The sequence below is a fragment of the Nannobrachium achirus genome, assembly GCF_963921795.1.
Source record: "Nannobrachium achirus genome assembly, chromosome: 1".
Lineage (NCBI taxonomy): Eukaryota > Metazoa > Chordata > Actinopteri > Myctophiformes > Myctophidae > Nannobrachium > Nannobrachium achirus.
In genome coordinates this window covers 70069389-70096942 of record NC_137810.1, presented here as the reverse complement: position 1 = coordinate 70096942, position 27554 = coordinate 70069389, and the positions used below count along the sequence as shown (strand labels likewise).

Genomic DNA, 27554 nt, shown 5'->3' with positions numbered 1-27554 from the left:
CTTGACATTTTGTGCTTTTATAGCCATTGTTTTCTGGCTTGAAGCGAGCCCACAATTGTTTCGAAGGAACAATATTTTTCTAGTTGTGGGCTCGCCTATAAGGCGAGCACACTTTAGATATTGTCATTATTTCTATACTAAGCATATCAAGTATCAAAAAACTTCGGTTCCTTTCTACTCCTACATACTTAGTGAGAAAATGAAAATAAAAACATCAATGTGTTCAGTTTACTGTGGCGAAGTGTGCTATTACTTTTTACAGCAATCGGCCAAATGGTGGCGCTGTAGGAAGCCTTCGAAAGTGCGATCTTTGAACAGGTATAGCTCATGCTGTGTTATACATACAGCCATGAAACCTGTATACACTTATGCGTCTCCTCATGCCGAACAACTTTTACCCTCTAACTTTTGACCTCTGACCTTTAGGTCTCCCACAATTCGGAATTATATGAAAAACAGTAAAAATCTATCTCCTCCGGGGTTTTTTTCGTTACGCGCACGAAACTTTTTTCACATGAACTTTGGACCAATACGGTCAGATTGATCAACCAGATTTTTTTAAAAGTGAAATATAATTTTTTAATAATTCAATCAATATTGCGCTTTTATGCAAATTATTCTTTTGCCTCTAAATCATACATGCAAAGTTACACGTTCATGGCATTTGGCAAAGATGTAGAGGGTTAGTCAAAATATCACTGAAACCAATCTTATTCCAATCGGCCAAAGGGTGGCGCTATACGAAGCGTTTGAAAATTCAAACTTCAAACGGGTATAAGTCATGACTCGTTTTGTTTGAAGACATGCAACTTGTTACACGCGTGCTTTGACTCGAGCGGAAGACATCTGTGTCGTTGTTAAGTAAGCTCCGCCCTTCGATTTTCCGCCATTTTGAGCAGTTCGTAAAACGTGTAAACCCGCTTTTATTCTGGAATTTTCGCTCCACGTGCACAAAACTTTTTTTACGTGAACTTTGGACCGATATCTAAAGATCTGTCAGATCGGATTTCTTTAAAATTGAAACATGCTTTTTTAAATAAATTCAATGAATATTGCAGTTTTATGCAAATTATTCTTCTGCCTCTAAATCATACATGCAAAGTAACATGTTCATGGCATTTGGCAAAGATGTAGAGTGTTAGTCCAAATATCACTAAAACCAATCTTCCCCCAATTGGCCAAAGGGGGCGCTATATCATTTTGAGCAGTTTGTGAAACGCTTAAACCCGTTAGGATTTTTTTTTGCAATTTGCATGAAACATTCTACACACAATCTAAGGACCTTTATCTAATATGCCTATGAAGTGCACACACACAAAAAAAAATAAAAAAATGAATATAGCTGCAAGCAGCGATAAAGTGGCCAAAGCCAAAAACACCTCAAATCATGAACACAGCCTGCAATGTGCGTGAAATCTTGCAAGCACATTCCCAATAGGTCAAGGAACAGATACCACCCTTGTTACATTGGCCTGTTATAGCGCCACCAGCGGGTCAACTTTTGCACAACACATTTTTGGAACAAAATGGACCAATCTTTGACGTCAGTAACGTCAAAGAGAGCACTGCCTGCGATCTTGACATTTTGTACTTTTATAGCCATTGTTTTCTGGCTTGAAGCGAGCCCACAATTGTTTCGAAGGAACAATATTTTTCTAGTTGTGGGCTCGCCTATAAGGCGAGCACACTTTAGATATTGTCATTATTTCTATACTAGGCAGGCAGTCAGTGCAAGTATCAAAAAACTTCGGTTCCTTTCTACTCCTACATACTTAGTGAGAAAATGAAAATAAAAACATCAATGTATTCAGCTTACTGTGGCGACGTGTGCTATTACTTTTTACAGCAATCGGCCAAATGGTGGCGCTGTAGGAAGCCTTCGAAAGTGCGAACTTTGAACAGGTATAGCTCATGCTGTGTTTGAGGTCCAGCCATGAAACCTGTATACACGTATGCGTCTCCTCATGCCGAACAACTTTTATGCTCTGACTTTTGACCTCTGACCTTTAGATCCCCCAGAATTTTGAATTATATGAAAAACAGTAAAAATCTATCTCCTCCTGGGATTTTTGCATAACGCGTACAAAACCTTTTTCACATGAACTTTGGACCAATACGGTCAAACTAGTCTCGGCGGATTTCTTTTAAAGTGAAATATATTTTTTTTATAATTCAATCAATATTGAGGTTTTATGCAAATTATTCTTCGGCCTCTAAATCATACATGCAAAGTTACACGTTCATGGCATTTGGCAAAGATGTGGAGGGTTAGTCAAAGTATCACTGAAACCAATTTTATTCCAATCGGCCAAAGGGGGGCGCTATACGAAGCGTTTGAAAATTCAAACTTCAAACGGGCATAAGTCATGACTCGTTTCGTTTGAAGACATGCAACTTGTTACACGCGTGCTTTGACTCAAGCGGAAGACATCTGTGTCGTTGTTAAGTAAGCTCCGCCCTTCGATTTTCCGCCATTTTGAGCAGTTTGTAAAACGCGTAAACCCGCTTTTATTCTGGAATTTTCGCTCCACGTGCACAAAACTTTTTTTACGTGAACTTTGGACCGATATCTAAAGATCTGTCAGATCGGATTTCTTTAAAATTGAAACATGCTTTTTTAAATAAATTCAATGAATATTGCAGTTTTATGCAAATTATTCTTCTGCCTCTAAATCATACATGCAAAGTAACATGTTCATGGCATTTGGCAAAGATGTAGAGTGTTAGTCCAAATATCACTAAAACCAATCTTACCCCAATTGGCCAAAGGGGGGCGCTATATCATTTTGAGCAGTTTGTGAAACGCTTAAACCCGTTAGGATTTTTTTTTGCAATTTGCATGAAACATTCTACACACAATCTAAGGACCTTTATCTAATATGCCTATGAAGTGCACACACACACAAAAAAAAATAATGAATATAGCTGCAAGCAGCGATAAAGTGGCCAAAGCCAAAAACACCTCAAATCATGAACACAGCCTGCAATGTGCGTGAAATCTTGCAAACACATTCCCAATAGGTCAAGGAACAGATACCACCCTTCTTACATTGGCCTGTTATAGCGCCACCAGCGGGTCAACTTTTGCACAACACATTTTTGGAACAAAATGGACCAATCTTTGACGTCAGTAACGTCAAAGAGAGCACTGCCTGCGATCTTGACATTTTGTACTTTTATAGCCATTGTTTTCTGGCTTGAAGCGAGCCCACAATTGTTTCGAAGGAACAATATTTTTCTAGTGACAATATCTAACCGTCATATCAAGTTCTCCTCAAAACTTCGGTTCCTTTCTACTCCTACATACTTAGACAGAAAATGAAAATAAAAACATCAATGTGTTCAGCTTACAGTGGCGAAGTGTGCTATTATTTTTTACAGCAATCGGCCAAATGGTGGCGCTGTAGGAAGCCTTCGAAAGTGCGAACTTTGAACAGATAGAGCTCATGCTCTGTTATACGTACAGTCATGAAACCTGTATACACGTATGCGTCTCCTCATGCCGAACAACTTTTACCCTCTAACTTTTGACCTCTGACCTTTAGATCCCCCAGAATTTTGAATTATATAAAAAACAGTAAAAATCTATCTCCTCCTGGGATTTTTGCGTTACGCGCACAAAACTTTTTTCACATGAACTTTGGACCAATACGGTCAAACTAGTCTGGTCGGATTTCTTTTAAAGTGAAATATAATTTTTTAATAATTCAATCAATATTGCGGTTTCATGCAAATTATTCTTCGGCCTCTAAATCATACATGCAAAGTTACACGTTCATGGCATTTGGCAAAGATGTAGAGGGTTAGTCAAAGTATCACTGAAACCAATTTTATTCCAATCGGCCAAAGGGGGGCGCTATACGAAGCGTTTGAAAATTCAAACTTCAAACGGGCATAAGTCATGACTCGTTTCGTTTTAAGACATGCAACTTGTTTACACGCGTGCTTTGACTCAAGCGGAAGACATCTGTATCGTTGTTAAGTAAGCTCCGCCCTTCGATTTTCCGCCAATTTGAGCAGTTTGTAAAACACGTAAACCCGCTTTTATTCTGGAATTTTCGCGTCACGTGCACAAAACCTTTTTTACGTGAACTTGGGACCAATATCTAAAGATCTGTCAGATCGGATTTCTTTAAAATTACAACATGCTTTTTTAAATAAATTCAATGAATATTGCAGTTTTATGCAAATTATTCTTCTGCCTCATAATCATACATGCAAAGTAACATGTTCATGGCATTTGGCAAAGATGTAGAGTGTTAGTCCAAATATCACTAAAACCAATCTTACCCCAATTGGCCAAAGGGGGGCGCTATATCATTTTGAGCAGTTTGTGAAACGCTTAAACTCGTTAGGATTTTTTTAGCAATTTGCATAAAACATTCTACACACAATCTAAGGACCTTTATCTAATATGCCTATGAAGTGCACACACACAAAAAAAATAAAAAATAATAATAAATATAGCTGCAAGCAGCGATAAAGTGGCCAAAGCCAAAAACACCTCAAATCATGAACACAGCCTGCAATGTGCGTGAAATCTTGCAAGTACATTCCCAATAGGTCAAGGAACAGATACCCTTCTTACATTGGCCTGTTATAGCGCCACCAGCGGGTCAACTTTTGCACAACACATTTTTGGAACAAAATGGACCAATCTTTGACGTCAGTAACGTCAAAGAGAGCACTGCCTGCGATCTTGACATTTTGTACTTTTATAGCCATTGTTTTCTGGCTTGAAGCGAGCCCACAATTGTTTCGAAGGAACAATATTTTTCTAGTTGTGGGCTCGCCTATAAGGCGAGCACACTCTAGATATTGTCATTATTGTGGGCTCGCCAGTACCTGGCGAGCACACTTTAGATATTGTCATTATTTATTTATTTATTTATTTGTTTATCTAGTAAGTAGACGGGATTTTCGGTTCCTTTCTACTCCTACATACTTAGTGAGAAAATGAAAATAAAAACATCAATGTGTTCAGTTTACAGTGGCGAAGTGTGCTATTACTTTTTACAGCAATCGGCCAAATGGTGGCGCTGTAGGAAGCCTTCGAAAGTGCGAACTTTGAACAGGTATAGCTCATGCTGTGTTTGAGGTACAGGCATGAAACCTGTATACACGTATGCGTCTCCTCATGCCGAACAACTTTTAGCCTCTGACTTTTGACCTCTGACCTTTAGATCTCCCACAATTCGGAATTATATGAAAAACAGTAAAAATCTATCTCCTCCTGGGTTTTTTTCGATACGCGCACAAAACTTTTTTCACATGAACTTTGGACCAATACGGTCAAACTAATCTCGGCGGATTTCTTTTAAAGTGAAATATAATTTTTTAATAATTCAATAAATATTGCAGTTTTATGCAAATTATTCTTCGGCCTCTAAATCATACATGCAAAGTTACACGTTCATGGCATTTGGCAAAGATGTAGAGGGTTAGTCAAGGTATCACTGAAACCAATTTTATTCCAATCGGCCAAAGGGGGGCGCTATACGAAGCGTCTGAAAATTCAAACTTTAAACGGGCATAAGTCATGACTCGTTTCGTTTGAAGACATGCAACTTGTTACACGCGTGCTTTGACTCAAGCGGAAGACATCTGTGTCGTTGTTAAGTAAGCTCCGCCCTTCGATTTTCCGCCACTTTGAGCAGTTTGTAAAACGCGTAAACCCGCTTTTATTCTGGAATTTTCGCGTCACGTGCACAAAACTTTTTTTTACGTGAACTTTGGACCGATATCTAAAGATCTGTCAGATCGGATTTCTTTAACATTGAAACATGCTTTTTTAAATAATTCAAACAATATTGCATTTTTATGCAAATTATTCTTCTGCCTCTAAAACATACAAGCAAAGTCACATTTTCATGACAAAATAGTGTAGAGGGTTAGTTCAAATATCACTGAAACCAATCTCACCCCAAATGGCCAAAGGGGGGCGCTATATAATTTTGAGCAGTTTGTAAAACGCTTAAACCCGTTTTTATTCTAGGATTTTTTTTGCAATTTGCATGAAACATTCTACACGCAATCTAAGGACCTTTATCTAACATGCCTATAAAGTGCACTGCACACAAAAAAATTATAAAATAATAATAATAAATATAGCTGCAAGCAGCGATAAAGTGTCCAAAGCCAAAAACACCTCAAATCATGAACACAGCCTGGGATGTGCGTGAAATCTTGCAAGCACATTCCCAATAGGTCAAGGAACAGATACCAACCTTCTCACATTGGCCTGTTATAGCGCCACCAGCGGGTCAACTTTTGCACAACACATTTTTGGAACAAAATGGACCAATCTTTGACGTCAGTAACGTCAAAGAGAGCACTGCCTGCGATCTTGACATTTTGTGCTTTTATAGCCATTGTTTTCTGGCTTGAAGCGAGCCCACAATTGTTTCGAAGGAACAATATTTTTCTAGTTTATTTTATCTATCAGGCAGTCATACAGTAGACGGGATTTCGGTTCCTTTCTACTCCTACATACTTAGTGAGAAAATGAAAATGAAACATCAATGTGTTCAGCTTACTGTGGCGCAGTGTGCTATTACTTTTTACAGCAATCGGCCAAATGGTGGCGCTGTAGGAAGCCTTCGAAAGTGCGAACTTTGAACAGGTATAGCTCATGCTGTGTTTTAGGTACAGCCATGAAACCTGTATACACTTATGCGTCTCCTCATGCCGAACAACTTTTACCCTCTAACTTTTGACCTCTGACCTTTAGGTCTCCCACAATTCGGAATTATATGAAAAACAGTAAAAATCTATCTATTTTTTTCGTTACGCACACGAAACTTTTTTCACATGAACTTTGGACCAATACGGTCAGATTTATCTCGGCGGATTTCTTTTAAAGTGAAATATCATTTTTTAATAATTCAATAGATATTGCGGTTTTATGCTAATTATTCTTCTGCCTCTAAATCATACATGCAAAGTTACACGTTCATGGCATTTGGCAAAGATGTAGAGGGTTAGTCAAAGTATCACTGAAACCAATTTTATTCCAATCGGCCAAAGGGGGGCGCTATACGAAGCGTTTGAAAATTCAAACTTCAAACGGGCATAAGTCATGACTCGTTTCGTTTGAAGACATGCAACTTGTTACACGCGTGCTTTGACTCGAGCGGAAGACATCTGTGTCGTTTTTAAGTAAGCTCCGCCCTTCGGTTTTCCGCCATTTTGAGCAGTTTGTAAAACGCGTAAACCCACTTTTATTCTGGAATTTTCGCTCCACGTGCACAAAACTTTTTTTACATGAACTTTGGACCGATATCTAAAGATCTGTCAGATCGGATTTCTTTAACATTGAAACATGCTTTTTTTAAATAATTCAAACAATATTGCATTTTTATGCAAATTATTATTCTGCCTCTAAAACATACATGCAAAGTCACATGTTCATGGCATTTGGCAAAGATGTAGAGTGTTAGTCCAAATATCACTAAAACCAATCTTACTCCAATTGGCCAAAGGGGGGCGCTATATCATTTTGAGCAGTTTGTGAAACGCTTAAACCCGTTAGGATTTCTTTTAGCAATTTGCATGAATTTACACACAATCTAAGGACCTTTATCTAATATGCCTATGAAGTGCACACACAAAAAAAAGATTATAATTAATAATAATAAATATAGCTGCAAGCAGCGATAAAGTGGCCAAAGCCAAAAACACCTCAAATCATGAACACAGCCTGCAATGTGCGTGAAATCTTGCAAGCACATTCCCAATAAGTCAAGGAACAGATACCACCCTTCTCACATTGGCCTGTTTTAGCGCCACCCGCGGGTCAACTTTTGCATAACACATTTTTGGAGCAAAATGGACCAATCTTTGACGTCAGTAACTTCAAAGTGAGCACTGCCTGCGATCTTGACATTTTGTACTTTTATAGCCATTGTTTTCTGGCTTGAAGCGAGCCCACAATTGTTTCGAAGGAACAATATTTTCTAGTTTATCTATCAGACATACATATCAAGTTCTCCTCAATACTTTGTCCGCTATCAACTCCTACATACCTAGTGAGAAAATGAAAATAAAAACATCAATGTGTTCAGCTTACTGTGGCGACGTGTGCTATTACTTTTTACAGCAATCGGCCAAATGGTGGCGCTGTAGGAAGCCTTCGAAAGTGCGAACTTTGAACAGGTATAGCTCATGCTGTGTTTGAGGTACAGGCATGAAACCTGTATACACGTATGCGTCTCCTCATGCCGAACAACTTTTAGCCTCTGACTTTTGACCTCTGACCTTTAGGTCTCCCACAATTCGGAATTATATGAAAAACAGTAAAAATCTATCTCCTCCTGGGATTTTCGCGTCAAGTGCACGAAACTTTTTTTCACATGAACTTTGAACCTATATCTACACAGGCTATGTGGTGAGAAGTTTGTACGTTAAATAATGATTTTTTAATAATTCAATATATGTTGCGGTTTTATGCAAATTATTCTTCGGCCTCTAAATCATACATGCAAAGTTACACGTTCATGGCATTTGGCAAAGATGTGGAGGGTTAGTCAAAGTATCACTGAAACCAATTTTATTCCAATTGGCCAAAGGGGGGCGCTATACGAAGCGTCTGAAAATTCAAACTTCAAACAGGCATAAGTCATGACTCGTTTCGTTTGAAGACATGCAACTTGTTACACGCGTGCTTTGACTCAAGCGGAAGACATCTGTGTTGTTGTTAAGTAAGCTCCGCCCTTCGATTTTCCGCCATTTTGAGCAGTTTGTAAAACGCGTAAACCCGCTTTTATTCTGGAATTTTCGCGTCACGTGCACAAAACTTTTTTTACGTGAACTTTGGACCGATATCTAAAGATCTGTCAGATCGGATTTCTTTAACATTGAAACATGCTTTTTTAAATAATTCAAACAATATTGCAGTTTTATGCAAATTATTCTTCTGCCTCTAAAACATACATACAAAGTCACATTTTCATGACAAAATAGTGTAGAGGGTTAGTTCAAATATCACTGAAACCAATCTTACCCCAAATGGCCAAAGGGGGGCGCTATATAATTTTGAGCAGTTTGTAAAACGCTTAAACCCGTTTTTATTCTAGGAGTTTTTTTGCAATTTGCATGAAACATTCTACACGCAATCTAAGGACCTTTATCTAACATGCCTATGAAGTGCACACAAAAAAAATATAAAATAATAATAATAAATCTAGCTGCAAGCAGCGATAAAGTGGCCAAAGCCAAAAACACCTCAAATCATGAACACAGCCTGCAATGTGCTTGAAATCTTGCAAGCACATTCCCAATAGGTCAAGGAACAGATACCACCCTTCTCACATTGGCCTGTTATAGCGCCACCAGCGGGTCAACTTTTGCATAACACATTTTTGGAACAAAATGGACCAATCTTTGACGTCAGTAACGTCAAAGTGAGCACTGCCTGCGATCTTGACATTTTGTACTTTTATAGCCATTGTTTTCTGGCTTGAAGCGAGCCCACAATTGTTTCGAAGGAACAATATTTTTCTAGTTGTGGGCTCGCCAGTACCTGGCGAGCACACTTTAGATATTGTCATTATTTATTTATTTATCTAGTAAGTAGACGGGATTTTCGGTTCCTTTCTACTCCTACATACTTAGTGAGAAAATGAAAATAAAAACATCAATGTGTTCAGTTTACAGTGGCGAAGTGTGCTATTATTTTTTATAGCAATCGGCCAAATGGTGGCGCTGTAGGAAGCCTTCGAAAGTGCGAACTTTGAACAGGTATAGCTCATGCTGTGTTTTAGGTACAGCCATGAAACCTGTATACACGTATGCGTCTCCTCATGCCTAACAACTTTTACCCTCTAACTTTTGACCTCTGACCTTTAGGTCTCCCACAATTCGGAATTAGATGAAAAACAGTAAAAATCTATCTCCTCCTGGGATTTTCGCGTCAAGTGCACAAAACTTTTTTCACATGAACTTTGGACCAATACGGTCAAACTAATCTCGGCGGATTTCTTTTAAAGTGAAATATAATTTTTTAATAATTTAATATATATTGCGGTTTTATGCAAATTATTCTTCGGCCTCTAAATCATACATGCAAAGTTACACGTTCATGGCATTTGGCAAAGATGTAGAGGGTTAGTCAAGGTATCACTGAAACCAATTTTATTCCAATCGGCCAAAGGGGGGCGCTATACGAAGCGTCTGAAAATTCAAACTTCAAACGGGCATAAGTCATGACTCGTTTCGTTTGAAGACATGCAACTTGTTACACGCGTGCTTTGACTCAAGCGGAAGACATCTGTGTCGTTGTTAAGTAAGCTCCGCCCTTCGATTTTCCGCCACTTTGAGCAGTTTGTAAAACGCGTAAACCCGCTTTTATTCTGGAATTTTCGCGTCACGTGCACAAAACTTTTTTTACGTGAACTTTGGACCGATATCTAAAGATCTGTCAGATCGGATTTCTTTAACATTGAAACATGCTTTTTTAAATAATTCAAACAATATTGCATTTTTATGCAAATTATTCTTCTGCCTCTAAAACATACAAGCAAAGTCACATTTTCATGACAAAATAGTGTAGAGGGTTAGTTCAAATATCACTGAAACCAATCTTACCCCAAATGGCCAAAGGGGGGCGCTATATAATTTTGAGCAGTTTGTAAAACGCTTAAACCCGTTTTTATTCTAGGATTTTTTTTGCAATTTGCATGAAACATTCTACACACAATCTAAGGACCTTTATCTAACATGCCTATGAAGTGCACACAAAAAAATTATAAAATAATAATAATAAATATAGCTGCAAGCAGCGATAAAGTGTCCAAAGCCAAAAACACCTCAAATCATGAACACAGCCTGGGATGTGCGTGAAATCTTGCAAGCACATTCCCAATAGGTCAAGGAACAGATACCAACCTTCTCACATTGGCCTGTTATAGCGCCACCAGCGGGTCAACTTTTGCACAACACATTTTTGGAACAAAATGGACCAATCTTTGACGTCAGTAACGTCAAAGAGAGCACTGCCTGCGATCTTGACATTTTGTACTTTTATAGCCATTGTTTTCTGGCTTGAAGCGAGCCCACAATTGTTTCGAAGGAACAATATTTTTCTAGTTTATTTATCTATCAGGCAATCAGTAGACGGGATCTTCGGTTCCTTTCTACTCCTACATACTTAGTGAGAAAATGAAAATAAAAACATCAATGTGTTCAGCTTACTGTGGCGCAGTGTGCTATTACTTTTTACAGCAATCAGCCAAATGGTGGCGCTGTAGGAAGCCTTCGAAAGTGCGATCTTTGAACAGGTATAGATCATGCTGTGTTTTAGGTACAGCCATGAAACCTGTATACACGTATGCGTCTCCTCATGCCGAACAACTTTTACCCTCTAACTTTTGACCTCTGACCTTTAGGTCTCCCACAATTCGGAATTATATGAAAAACAGTAAAAATCTATCTCCTCCTGGGTTTTTTTCGTTACACGCACAAAACTTTTTTCACATGAACTTTGGACCAATACGGTCAGATTTATCTCGGCGGATTTCTTTTAAAGTGAAATATCATTTTTTTAATAATTCAATAGATATTGCGGTTTTATGCAAATTATTCTTCTGCCTCTAAATCATACATGCAAAGTTACACGTTCATGGCATTTGGCAAAGATGTAGAGAGTTAGTCAAAGTATCACTGAAACCAATTTTATTCCAATCGGCCAAAGGGGGGCGCTATACGAAGCGTTTGAAAATTCAAACTTCAAACGGGCATAAGTCATGACTCGTTTCGTTTGAAGACATGCAACTTGTTACACGCGTGCTTTGACTCGAGCGGAAGACATCTGTGTCGTTGTTAAGTAAGCTCCGCCCTTCGGTTTTCCGCCATTTTGAGCAGTTTGTAAAACGCGTAAACCCGCTTTTATTCTGGAATTTTCGCTCCACGTGCACAAAACTTTTTTTACGTGAACTTTGGACCGATATCTAAAGATCTGTCAGATCGGATTTCTTTAAAATTGAAACATGCTTTTTAAAATAAATTCAATGAATATTGCAGTTTTATGCAAATTATTCTTCTGCCTCTAAATCATACATGCAAAGTAACATGTTCATGGCATTTGGCAAAGATGTAGAGTGTCCAAATATCACTAAAACCAATCTTACCCCAATTGGCCAAAGGGGGGCGCTATATCATTTTGAGCAGTTTGTGAAACGCTTAAACCCGTTGGGATTTTTTTTTTTTTGCAATTTGCATGAAACATTCTACACACAATCTAAGGACCTTTATCTAATATGCCTATGAAGTGCACACACACAAAAGAATTATAATAATAATGAATATAGCTGCAAGCAGCGATAAAGTGTCCAAAGCCAAAAACACCTCAAATCATGAACACAGCCTGCAATGTGCGTGAAATCTTGCAAACACATTCCCAATAGGTCAAGGAGCAGATACCACCCTTCTTACATTGGCCTGTTATAGCGCCACCAGCGGGTCAACTTTTGCACAACACAATTTTGGAACAAAATGGACCAATCTTTGATGTCAGTAACGTCAAAGAGAGCACTGCCTGCGATCTTGACATTTTGTACATTTATAGCCATTGTTTTCTGGCTTGAAGCGAGCCCACAATTGTTTCGAAGGAACAATATTTTCTAGTGACAATATCTAACCGTCATATCAAGTTCTCCTCAAAACTTCGGTTCCTTTCTACTCCTACATTCTTAGTGAGAAAATGAAAATCAAAACATCAATGTGTTCAGCTTACAGTGGCGAAGTGTGCTATTATTTTTTACAGCAACCGGCCAAATGGTGGCGCTGTAGGAAGCCTTCGAAAGTGCGATCTTTGAACAGGTATAGCTCATGCTGTGTTATACGTACAGCCATGAAACCTGTATACACTTATGCGTCTCCTCATGCCGAACAACTTTTACCCTCTAACTTTTGACCTCTGACCTTTAGGTCTCCCACAATTTGGAATTATATGAAAAACAGTAAAAATCTATCTCCTCCTGGGATTTTTGCATAACGCGCACAAAACGTTTTTCACATGAACTTTGGACCAATACGGTCAAACTAGTCTCGGCGGATTTCTTTTAAAGTGAAATATATTTTTTTAATAATTCAATCAATATTGCGGTTTTATGCAAATTATTCTTCGGCCTCTAAATCATACATGCAAAGGTACACGTTCATGGCATTTGGCAAAGATGTGGAGGGTTAGTCAAAGTATCACTGAAACCAATTTTATTCCAATCGGCCAAAGGGGGGCGCTATACGAAGCGTTTGAAAATCCAAACTTCAAACGGGCATAAGTCATGACTCGTTTCGTTTGAAGACATGCAACTTGTTACACGCGTGCTTTGACTCAAGCGGAAGACATCTGTGTCGTTGTTAAGTAAGCTCCGCCCTTCGATTTTCCGCCATTTTGAGCAGTTTGTAAAACGCGTAAACCAGCTATTATTCTGGAATTTTCGCGTCACGTGCACAAAACCTTTTTTTACGTGAACTTTGGACCGATATCAAAAGATCTGTCAGATCGGATTTCTTTAACATTGAAACATGCTTTTTTAAATAATTCAAACAATATTGCATTTTTATGCAAATAATTCTTCTGCCTCTAAATCATACATGCAAAGTCACATTTTCATGACATAATAGTGTAGAGGGTTAGTTCAAATATCACTTACCCCAAATGGCCAAAGGGGGGCGCTATATAATTTTGAGCAGTTTGTAAAACGCTTAAACCCGTTTTTATTCTAGGATTTTTTTTGCAATTTGCATGAAACATTCTACACGCAATCTAAGGACCTTTATCTAACATGCCTATGAAGTGCACACAAAAAAATTATAAAATAATAATAATAAATATAGCTGCAAGCAGCGATAAAGTGTCCAAAGCCAAAAACACCTCAAATCATGAACACAGCCTGGGATGTGCGTGAAATCTTGCAAGCACATTCCCAATAGGTCAAGGAACAGATACCAACCTTCTCACATTGGCCTGTTAAAGCGCCACCAGCGGGTCAACTTTTGCATAACACATTTTTGGAACAAAATGGACCAATCTTTGACGTCAGTAACGTCAAAGAGAGCACTGCCTGCGATCTTGACATTTTGTGCTTTTATAGCCATTGTTTTCTGGCTTGAAGCGAGCCCACAAGTTCTCCTCAAAACTTCGGTTCCTTTCTACTCCTACATACTTAGTGAGAAAATGAAAATAAAAACATCAATGTGTTCAGTTTACAGTGGCGAAGTGTGCTATTATTTTCTATAGCAATCGGCCAAATGGTGGCGCTGTAGGAAGCCTTCGAAAGTGCAAACTTTGAACAGGTATAGCTCATGCTGTGTTTGAGGTACAGGCATGAAACCTGTATACACGTATGCGTCTCCTCATGCCGAACAACTTTTACCCTCTAACTTTTGACCTCTGACCTTTAGGTCTCCCACAATTCGGAATTATATGAAAAACAGTAAAAATCTATCTCCTCCTGGGTTTTTTTTCGATACGCGCACGAAACTTTTTTCACATGAACTTTGGACCAATACGGTCAAACTAATCTCGGCAGATTTCTTTTAAAGTGAAATATATTTTTTTAATAATTCTATCAATATTGCGGTTTTATGCAAATTATTCTTCTGCCTCTAAATCATACATGCAAAGTTACACGTTCATGGCATTTGGCAATGATGTGGAGGGTTAGTCAAAGTATCACTGAAACCAATTTCATTCCAATCGGCCAAAGGGGGGCGCTATACGAAGCGTTTGAAAATTCAAACTTCAAACGGGCATAAGTCATGACTCGTTTCGTTTGAAGACATGCAACTTGTTACACGCGTGCTTTGACTCAAGCGGAAGACATCTGTGTCGTTGTTAAGTAAGCTCCGCCCTTCCATTTTCCACCATTTTGAGCAGTTTGTAAAACGCGTAAACCCGCTTTTATTCTGGAATTTTCGCTCCACGTGCACAAAACTTTTTTTACGTGAACTTTGGACCGATATCTAAAGATCTGTCAGATCGGATTTCTTTAAAATTGAAACATGCTTTTTAAAATAAATTCAATGAATATTGCAGTTTTATGCAAATTATTCTTCTGCCTCTAAATCATACATGCAAAGTAACATGTTCATGGCATTTGGCAAAGATGTAGAGTGTTAGTCCAAATATCACTAAAACCAATCTTACCCCAATTGGCCAAAGGGGGGCGCTATATCATTTTGAGCAGTTTGTGAAACGCTTAAACCCGTTAGGATTTTTTTTGCAATTTGCATGAAACATTCTACACACAATCTAAGGACCTTTATCTAATATGCCTATGAAGTGCACACACACAAAACAAATAATAATAATGAATATAGCTGCAAGCAGCGATAAAGTGGCCAAAGCCAAAAACACCTCAAATCATGAACACAGCCTGCAATGTGCGTGAAATCTTGCAAGCACATTCCCAATAGGTCAAGGAACAGATACCACCCTTCTTACATTGGCCTGTTATAGCGCCACCAGCGGGTCAACTTTTGCACAACACATTTTTGGAACAAAATGGACCAATCTTTGACGTCAGTAACGTCAAAGAGAGCACTGCCTGCGATCTTGACATTTTGTACTTTTATAGCCATTGTTTTCTGGCTTGAAGCGAGCCCACAATTGTTTCGAAGGAACAATATTTTTCTAGTTGTATCTAATACTTTCTACATTATGAGCAGATACCAGACATTGTTTGTGTCTTTCCAGTTGAAGTTCACAGAGATCAATAGTGTCAAAGTTCTCCACTGACCATGAAGTGATTTGATACATTACTGTAGGTCTGACAATGGAACATTATTATTATTTTACTAGTCCTTTCCCATGGTTGTGTTGTGTATTGTGGTGAAAGCTTGTCTCCTAGGATATTTAAGCAATATTACACGAGAGGGTGTGCATTATCGCGGTTATTTGGCCCGACAGTCTTGCTGCAGGAACGAGCCGCAGTTGAGTTCCGTAGGCAGGGCTGAAGGAGTGTGCGTCTGTGCTTGTGTGCATGCGTCTGTTGAATTACCATGACCACGAGTATTATTATATATATTTTCGCAGCGGTATTCTCACTAAATACTTTTATTCCCAAGCCATAATTATTTTAAAGAAATAACATTTTTACTTTTGTTTACAGACATCAGTGATCTTACTGTGTGTGTGGAGGTCCAGGTTCATTACTGAAGACGGGCCCAAGTCCTTTAGAGCGGTCACTCTTCATAGACACACAGCTGGGTGTTGGAGACTCTGCTCTGTGGTCAACACTTCTGGAATCATAAAGATACACCACAATTAGCATATGGATAATTATTTTAGTTTCTTATTTTTTATTATTATGCTACATTATAAGTAAAACTAATCTTGAACACAGAGTCCATAGTTTTCGTATGCATTTATTCATCAAATACAAATAATTGTCAACATTGAAACCTTGCACATTGAGTCTGATGAGTCTTATTACTGTATTGACTGTGGACATTTCCCAGACCTAAACAAGTAAATGTAATCATAAATTGCTTTTGCTCTCCATTGTTTTGAAGGTCCTCAGTGGGTGAAATACCAGACTTTAGGCTGATCACAGATCAGCTGTGTAGCAACCTTTGACAGGTACATTGTATTCTCAACTACTGACGCGAAATCAGAGGCGTAATTTCAGAAAGAAATGGGGATGGCAAAAAAGAAAAAAGAGACAAAATTGCCACTTAGGCCCCACTTCTAAAATAGTGGATCTACAAGCTGAGCATTGAGAGCTTGTAGAACAAATATATTCGCTATTTGTTTGGGAGGTTGAAACTTTAAAAAGGACGTGTCTGTACATAACAACAGTCCTGGTAACCACCAACATCATAGCTGTAAGAACCATTTGAGGCATCTTGTTATTGGTGTTGCCAGTGGCAGAGGAAAACATTTAAGGGGCTGTGGTCGTGTGTAGCGTTTGACCGTTCATTTATTTACTTATTTGTTTCATGTCAAAGTATAGGACTTAATAGGCTAATAAATATAATCATTTATGCACACAAGGAAATGTCTGAACTCCCTCAGTAAGCAGTAGCACGTATAGGACTTGGACTTGGGCTCTACATTAGCTCACAAACTGACTCGCTTCAAGTTGACTGTTTTATTGGGAAGCAGTCAAACCAGGGCTCGTTTTGGACACACAGAGATCAGTGATCTTACTGTGTGTGTGGAGGTCCAGGTTCATTACTGAAGTCTGGAGGATGTTGTTTAGACCAGTCACAATATTGATATTCATACAATGATCATTTGAATGAACACATAGACTCCTCTCCTCCCAATTACCCTGTGTCCCCGTCTCTTGACCATATGTCCTCCACTTCCAACAATGCGACTGAGCCAAACCTGCTACAGAGCATGCTTTGGAGGCAATGGGCTTTGCTTTGGACTTTCTTAACCCTTAAGTGCTGTTCGGGTCATTTTGACCCGTTTTACATTTTCATTTGGAAAAAAAAGGTAGAAGTTAAAAATGTTTCCACCTGAAACTCACTGGCCTTAAAGATTCTTCTGAGATGAACATGTAAAAAAAATATTTTTGCACTACACCCATGCTACACCCCCCTCATATTTTTTGAACCTTAAGTGCTGTTCGGGTCATTTTGACCCGGAAGCACAGAAATACACAGTATTATGCCAAAACACAGACACACAGTCACCCCCACTTCTAACACCCCCCTTCCGAAGCCCCATTCTGAACCCTCCCCCCCTTCCTATAAGCATGAGCAATATTGCCCAGTATTAAATGAAGTGTTTTTTTTACATGGATTTCAGCTAAATCAGTAAAAACGCCTAGCTCTTTCAGTGTTTAATGTGATATAGCAAAGCAGAAATGCAAACATTTACAAAATATATCATATGAATTGTTTGGTATTGAGTCAAAGTCAATGTATCATGATGATTTGTTAAGTTAAAATTTATATTAGTGTTGTTTTTTTTAAACCAAATATCCACCGGGTCAAAATGACCCGAACAGAACGAAGGTGTAGTGAATCTGAACAGAACTTAAGGGTTAAAAAGCCATAACTAAGATTGCCAAATTATTGTAGTGGAGTAAAAGTAAAATATTTGGATCCGAGATGTAGCAGTGGAGTAGACGTAAAAGTACTGTAAACTGGAAATACCCATAAATTACAGTAGTTAAGTAGGCCTACTACTTAGTTACTTTACACCACTGCCATTGTGTGTATCACAGATCGCGTTAGACCGGTAATTGCCGGTTTTGACCGTTTTTTTATGGCCAAGACCGGAAAATAAAATTCCTCCCGGACATTCTGACCGATTGAAAAACCAATGGTCATTTATCATTATCGCCGTCTGCTCCTCATGCGCAGGCTGCCTCTATCTCTCTCTCTCTCTCTCTCTCTCTCTCTCTCTCTCTCCCTCTCGCTCGCCCGCCCTCCCTCTCTCTCTCTCTCTCTCTCTCTCTCTCTCTCTCTCGCTCGCTCGCTCTCACTCTCTCTCTCTCTCTCTCTCTCTCTCGCTCACTCGCTCGCTCATTTCAGTGTAAGTTTGCGACACGCACTGCATGTAAAGCCATGGGAATTAAGGAATGCAAGCACGGTCAGCAATCAACCCATATGAACAAACATTATACACTTGTTTGAAGTTCTTTATGAGGAGATGGAGTGGAGACAGTAGGAAGAGCCTTTTCAACTCTCCTAAAGTTGCATAACATGCGCACGGACGCACTGTCTGTCTGTGTCACCACTCGACAGTGAGTAGGCTATTGGATTCATTGCTGGTCAGATCAGATGAATCTATCAACCTTTCCTTATGAAGCAAATGCTATTTTTCAATATTCTTAAGTCAAGACATGGTATTGTAGGCCTACTGTTGGCATGAAAGATGATGACAGAAAGACCTTGTTGTGAAAGCAGTGTGCCACATGCAGACAGCCTGCGCGATTAGTCCAATAATTAATTCCCTTATGCGAGATTGAAGCGTTTTTTTTTCTTTCTTTCTTTTTAGCCTACTTTTTCATTCAATTCGTTTTCAGTCCCAACTATGCAGTGAGTAGGCCTAATAGACTACTTTAACTGTTGCTATTGGCTGTTTGTACACCTGCTTGTAATTTATGCATTAAAATGATTATGTCCGGTATTTTCGTCAGATGTCCGGTAAATTTTTATCATGCCGGTCACGGTGACTGGCTGTTAAAAATCCTAGCGCGACCTCTGGTGTGTATATGGTACAGGAGGATTGTCTTACTTTAAGCGTGGAGGTCCAGGTTCATCTTTAGACCCACAGCTGGCTGTTGGAGACTCTGCTCTGTGGATGAGATGTTTGTCTCTTCCCTCCTCCTCCTCTCTCTCCACACACTCACTCATCTTTGGTCTTTATTTAACCTGTCAAGGTTAGCAGGAAATAGTAAATGATTAATGAATGAATACACAAAACACACACACACACACACACACACACACACACACACACACACACACACACACACACACACACACACACACACACACACACAGCGACGTGCTGTGAGCTTGGAGGTCGGCTATTTTCGGAGCTCGATACCACCCTGAACTAAGCATAATCGAGTGAATACTGGAGATGTGGTGAAACGGCATGGATTTCTACACAGAGAGGGCAATTCTTTCAACATATGATGCATGCATTCAAGTTCAGGAGAGTTTGGACAAGGCAATTCTCTTGAATGCTGCCTTCAGGTATGGCATGGAAAGATGCTGCCTTCAGGTATGACATGGAAAGATGCTGCCTTCAGGTATGGCATGGAAAGAGGGTATTTGCATTTCTTTCACCATAGTAAAAACTGCATTCATGGTCTGGAGAGGGCGCTTTTTTACAGAGGGATAAAAGGTCTATGTGTGCACAAGCCTGCACACGCGCGCACACACACACACACACACACACACACACACACACACACACACACACACACACACACACACACACACACACACACACACACACACACACACACAGAGCAGCCGCTAGGGTTGTGCAAGTGGTGCGTGCGGTTGCAAATGCCTCGCACCTGGACGCCCTTTTTTTAGTTTAGTTGCCGACAACACATTTCTAGAACAGTGTCAGTAATATTTTCAATATCATACTGTATTATCAATATGCCACTGACATAGGATGATATGTTGAAATATTAACTGTGAGCTGCTATGAGGCAACAATATCACCATCATAATGCTGAGACTACAGTAGATTAACAACAATATCACCATCATAATGATGAGACTACAGTAGATGAACAAAAATATCACCATCATAATGATGAGACTACAGTAGATGCAGATGCATGCAGTAGCTCTTGTCAACCAACAGGTGTCCTACTGCACCACAGAATTGAAATATCACAATAGAAGAACAGGGAGACGCTCATGTTCCAACTGAACAAGGTAGACCTTTGAATATCATGTTTATAATACTATTGATTAACATTCTTTACCCTGGTTAAAATAATGTTTCATTCACTAAACCAAGTCATGGACTGCTGGCAGCTTTGAGATGTCAGCTAGCTCAACAGTTCCTTTGTATTCAAATATTTAAAATATACAGTACATATTTTTCTTGATTGGATTACAATTATTTTTATTCTAAATATGTTAATTGTAACATTGCTTACTACATTCACAAACACTAAATACTCAAAAGGAAACCAACCAAACCACACCAGACCACACCCTTAAAACAACTTCTCCCTCACATAGGCAGCCTCCTCTTGTATTCAAGCAGAGCAGTAGACCATAGAAACTGGGATCAAGTCTATCTGCATGTTGCACATCTGGTCTGCAACGGAAACGCTCTGTGTTTGCATGTGTGCTCCGTTCCGCTAGCAGGGTGTTAGGGTGTGCGAGCGCGCAAATAACAGGATACAGTAGGCAGGCTCCAGACCGGATGACACTCTTAACTCACAATGAAACCAACAAGGTTTCAGCCGAGTGGGAAAAAGGCCGCCGAGTACAAAGCTGTCGCGGCAGGTTTACCGTCTTAAAATATCATAAATAATTATGCCAAATGCACGTGTCACTTAAAGGGTTAAATAATCAACATAATTATTTCATAATGTTCTGCTCTGTCTAAATAAGTATTTTGCTGGTGACATCAATCATAAGATTCATAACCAGATTAACCACAGAGAACAAGTACAGACAGGCAGACTAGACAACAGGGAGTGGTAGCTTTAGTAGAAACCAGAAGCATAAAGTAGCCTATAAACTGTTCCTGTGAGAACCAAGTGCTTCTAGTAGTGAATATTAAAACAACAACACTTACTTTACGTAAAGTTGGTTACGTTTGGTCCATTCTGTTTTGTTTTGTCATCCGCACAGACTGTCAAGTTCACAGTTGTTGTCGTCTCAAAATGGTTCCCGAGCTTCGCACTTTAATTTCCTTTATAGTGTGACTTTGACCCGCCTCTACAGCTCTAGGGCTACAGTCAGTTAGATGATATCGTCATACACAGGTGAACACATAATAGTCAGGGAACGAGTTGGGCAAGTCCCACCATGTCTCATTCCAACTCCAAGTTATTATGTTATGAGTAGCCTATGCTATGACTGTAGTCAGTGTTTAAACACACAATAGAAGATCATTGGGCTGACTGACGTGAGGACAGCGTTCACCCTGCATGAACACAAGCTGAAATACAATTGGCACACTAGCCTATTCACACAACAGACAGACACAGCCGTTTAAGAGCCATTTCGCCTACCCTCTGTCCATGTTTGCATATTATCCCTTTGTAATTTAAATTGACAGTGGTGTCACGTGTCACACCGTGACCATTAGTAGGTCTGGTATACACACGGCTATCCTGACCTTATGAACTCCATAGTTTTAGGCGAATCTGCCTGACACCAATAAAATAAACAGAAGAAGCTGATGTTTACAGTGGAAAGGGGAGGTGAGTGTAGGCTTAGATAGATGTCGTTCATATCATTCTAATCTTATTGTATCTTTATCACTGGCTGTTGTTGCTGTTGTTATATGACACCTATGACACCCAGGTCTCTCTCTCTCTCTCTCTCTCTCTCTCTCTCTCTCTGAGAGAGAGGGAGGCAGGCAGGGAGATTGGGCACATCAAAGCATTATGATTATGAATACCACATAACAATAAACTAATGACAGAGTATAGCATCTTGCAATGGGCCTGGTGTACAAGATACACTACACCTCCAAGATACCCATGTACCTGACTAACTACTGGTGTACAAGATACACTACATCTCCAAGATACCCATGTACCTGGATGAGCCCTGACAGCACATGGTTGGTGCTACAGACTCCAAATTTCGCACACAGACAGCTCAGACCTTTGCCTACGTTCTTAGCTAGGCCTGGACCCGACACGATACACAGTTTTTCGGATCCGGCACGAAAGGTTTGGAATCTCCGTATGCGGAGATGACTGACATCGGGCTGTTCCGGAGCAAGCGCTGACTCATTGTGACATCACTTCATAAAAAGCTCTGACATCACATATACGCTAGATGACTCAACAAAAAATCTCTCGGAGTGTGGCATAAACTAAAGTCTTTCTTTCTCACTTCGAGGTGAGCGAAGTTCAGGGTGCTCTTCAGAGCGGTTGGGTTCAGGGGAATTAGCGGGCTGTGCCTTTAAGAGAACCAGGTGAATAATGTGGATAAGCCCGGGCAGTTCCCTCTCACGCTAAACTTAAATAATAAAGGGGAATAAGGAGCCCAGGAGCTAGGGAACTCCGGGGCGCTCTGTAAGTAAAGTAAGGGGTGAGTTACGAAGGCTCTCACTTGCTCTCACGTCATACGGGCAGTTGACAGGTTGCGTATGGTTACGTATTGAATGTTGAAACCCATATATGGAGACACCCGACACATCTCATTAAGTCTTCGGAATCTCCTTATGCGGAGCTGATTGTTGACATCAGGCTGTTCCGGAGGAAATCGGCGCAAGCGCTGACTCATTGTGACATCACTTCATAAAAGGCTCTGACATCACGTACACCACATGAGTCAATGGGCATAAATGGACACAGGCAAACAGATGGTCAAAACGGGTCCTATGACAACAGGTATAATGGGGTTTGCATTAAAGGGGGAACCGGCACTGTCTGCAACACAGTCGGAGGCACAGACAGATACAGAGATCTCCATAATGGGCATAAAGGGACACAGACAAACAGATACAGAGATCTCCATATGGGCATAAAATGGATGCAGACAGACAGATACAGATATCTCCATATATGAGTATAAATGTACACAGGCAAACAGATGGTCAATACGGGTCCTACAGATAACTCCATATATTGGCATAAATGGACACAGGCAAACAAATGGTCAAAACGGGTCCTACAGAGATCTCCATATATGGACATAAAATGGACGTAGACAGACATATATCTCCATATATGGGCATAAATGGACAATTGCAAACAGATGGTCAAAATGAATCCTATGACAACAGGTATAATGGGGTTTGCATTAAAGGGCGGGGCATTCATTCCCTATTTACATTGTTCCCGAGTTGGCCAGGGCGCCGACTATACGCTCGGCCGCTCATCTCCATATATGGGCATAAAATGGACGTGGACAGACAGATATCTCCAGGTATAATGGGGTTTGCATTAAAGGGGGGGCATTCATTCCCTATTTACACTAGACGCTCGGCCGCCCATCTCCATATATGGGCATAAAATGGACGTAGACAGACAGATATCTCCATATATGGGCATAAATGGACACACGCAAACAGATTGTCAAAACAGATCCTATGACAACAGGTATAATGGGGTTTGCATTAAAGGGCGGGGCATTCATTCCCTATTTACATTGTTCCCGAGTTGGCCAGGGCGCGGGCGGCCGAGCTTCTAGTTTTTATTTATATATATATTTATATATATATATATTTTTGCAACCCATTTCGGGCGGCCGAGCTTCTAGTTTTTATTTATATATATATTTTTTGCAACCCATTTTCTCACCCAGTGCCAACTACCTAACCTGTAGTCCTGGTTTCCGCTCTCCCCCTGCTGCGCCAGGGGAATTGGGGAGCACCCGGCTGGCTAGGGGGAGGTAGTATAGAAACCAGGACTACTGTATGTTTTTGTGAGGGCATCTACCCTAGGAGACACGGGGAGAACATGCAAACTCCACACAGAGGGGCCCTATCGCCAACCCCACCTAGGGTGTGGGCGCTGATGACGCGGAGGGAGGAACACGCCCCCAGCGCCCACAGCATCCCCCGGCGGGAATCGAACCCAGGACCTTCTAGCTGTGAGGTGAGGCGCTAATCACTGCGCCACCGTGCCCCCTTCTACCGCAGGTCTTTAAGGAGAGCAAATCCCTAGCCTCCTTCAAAATTGGTCTGAAAAGTCACCTTCAGGCGGCTGCTACTCGTGACTTGTGAATAGACTAAGATCTGTTGTTTTTAGAGCCCTGTTTTTTTTATTATTTTCTTTTCTGCTTTTGTAATTGATGTTATCCTATGCAAAGTACTGTGTTCTATCCGTCTGTTGTTCAATGTTATATAAGATACATAAAGTGGTTCCTGTAAATAAGCCATAAAGCTTATTAAAGGATCTCCTTATTAAAGGATCTCCTTATTAAAGGATCTCCTTATTAAAGGATCTCCTTTTACGTAGTTGACTTTATGTGGCGTGACCGAGAGCAACAACCATGAGGTGAACCTGGGCCGCTACTTAACAGGTGTGTACGTTAACCATTCAGCCAAAGAGCTGAGCTTGTTGGCGAGTGACCAACGCAGCACCCCGGAGCCTACATTTGTACCAGTGATTTGTGCTGTCATGAAACTGTACTTTATTTCTATTGCAAACTGCTAATAAACTCTCCAATCAATCAAAACCATAGATAAAATAACACTGCATTTTTGTAGTAAAAGTCAACATTTTGGAATTGACATGACTTTGTGAATCCATTGTTAAAGGTTGTAGGTTGTCCCCTGACTCTTCAGATGCTGCTGATGTGCATGGCAGAAATACATGTGGAAAGAGTCGAGGAGGAGTGGCTTCATCTGATTTTCTTTTTTCTAATGTAGGGTTTTGTTGGTAATATGTGTTGTTTCTTGTTTACAGGAGGAATGATATAGTACTTGTGTGTATGTTTTAAATGCCCTCTCCTAATATAGGGTTACTGTGTGTTGGTATACATGTTTTGTCTTCATGTGGGGACTATGGATGAAATTTAGCATTCTTGCTAATTCCAGTGTATTTACATTGCATTTATGTAGTGTTCATTAATATGCATTGTCCTGTCTAAATAAACAAATAAAGTAAAGTAAAGAAAGGCATTGCTCATCATGAGGTGAACCTGCATTCACACCACAGAAAGCCATTGCTCATCATGAGGGTGAAGCTGCATTCACACCACAGAAAGCCATTGTTCATCATGAGGGTGAAGCTGCATTCACACCACAGAAAGCCATTGCTCATCATGAGGGTGAAGCTGCATTCACACCACAGAAAGCCATTGTTCATCATGAGGGTGAAGCTGCATTCACACCACAGAAAGCCATTGCTCATCATGAGGGTGAAGCTGCATTCACACCACAGAAAGCCATTGCTCATCATGAGGGTGAACCTGCATTCACACCACAGAAAGCCATTGCTCATCATGAGGGTGAACCTGCATTCACACCACAGAAACCCCCACACAGTCTAAGCTCATAGGAACTCATTCTGTGCTCCTCCAGTCCACCACGGCTGTTGTTGATTGACAGTCACTCTGTGGCAAGGGTCTTCAACAGGGGGTCCGGGAACCCTAGGGGGTCCTCAGAGTTACTACAGGGGGTCCTCCAAATCTTTGTGTGATAGAAGCTTTTTTTCTTCCTCCTTTTTTATATTAACCAATTGAACCCTAGCGTCCATATTCTGATAACTTTAGCCAAAAATAGCCGATCTACAAGCTCACAACACCTCGCGCTGCGAGGCGTTGTGAGCTTGTAGATCGGCTATTTTTGGTAAAGAGCTTTGGTGTAGAGGGGAAAAAGAGCAGACTAAGTACAGAGTGAAAGGCCAAATGTATTATGTATTGACGGTTCAAGTGGTTAAATATCTGAAAACACAAATTGACATGAATCCAAAATACACTGATGATTGTGCCGTCAAATGATGAAACTATATGGAATCTATGGGTTGTGGGGGTCCCTGCTTCATCTCTCTCTCAACTAAGGGGTCCTTGGCCTTAGAACGTTGAAGACCCCTGCTCTGTGGGATCACCTCCCTGTCATTCCCCACAGCCACACCTACACCTAGCCTCGTAGATGGGAGGAGTCAGTTTACTAGGCTAACCTACACCTGCTACACACAGAGCAGTGCTACTTTCATGTCATAAGCCGCTTTCCAATCCGAAGGGTTCACACTTTGAAGTGCGCATTTCAAGGGCTATGACATCACTGGTCACAGATCTACAAGCTCACAATGCGTCGCAACGCAACGCATTGTGAGCTTGTAGATTGCTATTTGGCGCGGCCCAGTGACGTCATAGCCCTTCAAATGCGCACCTCAAAGTGTGAACCCTTCGGATTGGAAAGCGGCTATAGGGTCTGCTTGCTGGTGCCTGCTATATTTGCTTCAACGTACAATGGCCTCGTGCAGGGACAAAAAAGCTAACCTACAAGTCCACACCACGTTATGTCAGCGGTGCGTTGTGGGCTTGCAGATTGACTGGGGCGGAGCTAACTCAACTAAATGTTGTGGTCATAGACAGACGAGTGAAGAGAGCAGGCAGTGAGTCTGGAGTGAAACCAGTGAGTGACAGAGAGCAGCAGAGAACAGAGAAGCTGCTTACAGCTCCTTTACATTACAGACGGACAAATATTACATTACATTTTCACTGTTGTCATAATTATTACAGTTTCTTAAATGTTTCTTTCAAGAGAAGCTCATGGAGGGAACTTTAAGGAAGAGAGGAGAGCAGTCTTTTCCTGCCTCTCCTCTGTCTGCAGCTGAAACAACGGTGTCGGGTGTCACTAACATACACAGAGCAAAACACAACGTATAACTGTCTTTCTCTGTGTGCATGCCGTGGCCACACAATCAATTATTATTAGATACAATTATTATATATATTATTTTAGCATTTTGACAGTTCTCCTTTTTACAACTAGACACAAAGAGTCTGCTTTGTTCCCTATGGAGACACAAAGAGCCTGCTTTGTTCCCTATGGAGACACAAAGAGCCTGCTTTGTTCCCTAAGGAGACACAAAGAGCCTGCTTTGTTCTCTATGGAGACAGAAAGAGCCCGCTTTGTTCCCTATGGAGAAACAAAGAGCCTGCTTTGTTCTCTATGGAGACACAAAGAGCCTGCTTTGTTCCCTATGGAGACACAAAGAGCCTGCTTTGTTCCCTATGGAGACACAAAGAGTGCTTTGTTCCCTATGGAGACACAAAGAGCCTGCTTTGTTCCCTATGGAGACACAAGGAGTCTGCAAAGAGTCTGCTTTGTTCCCTATAGAGACACAAAGAGCCTGCAAAGAGTCTGCTTTGTTCCCTATAGAGACACAAAGAGCCTGCAAAGAGTCTGCTTTGTTCCCTATAGAGACACAAAGAGCCTGCAAAGAGTCTGATTTGTTCCCTATAGAGACACA

The 27554-nt window shown here is 40.5% G+C and overlaps 1 protein-coding gene across 1 annotated transcript in view; it reads right to left on the bottom strand.

Moving 5' to 3' along the window:
- Window positions 1–27554, bottom strand: part of LOC308289640 (uncharacterized protein) — a gene marked incomplete at both ends in the record, with an annotated part of 158574 nt that overhangs the window by 111963 nt on the left and 19057 nt on the right. Inside the window, 2 exons of the mRNA XM_080731380.1 lie at window positions 16129–16242; window positions 25276–25590. Of these exons, the coding sequence (XP_080587506.1) occupies window positions 16129–16242; window positions 25276–25590 (429 nt within the window). The remainder of the gene's footprint in view (window positions 1–16128; window positions 16243–25275; window positions 25591–27554) is intronic.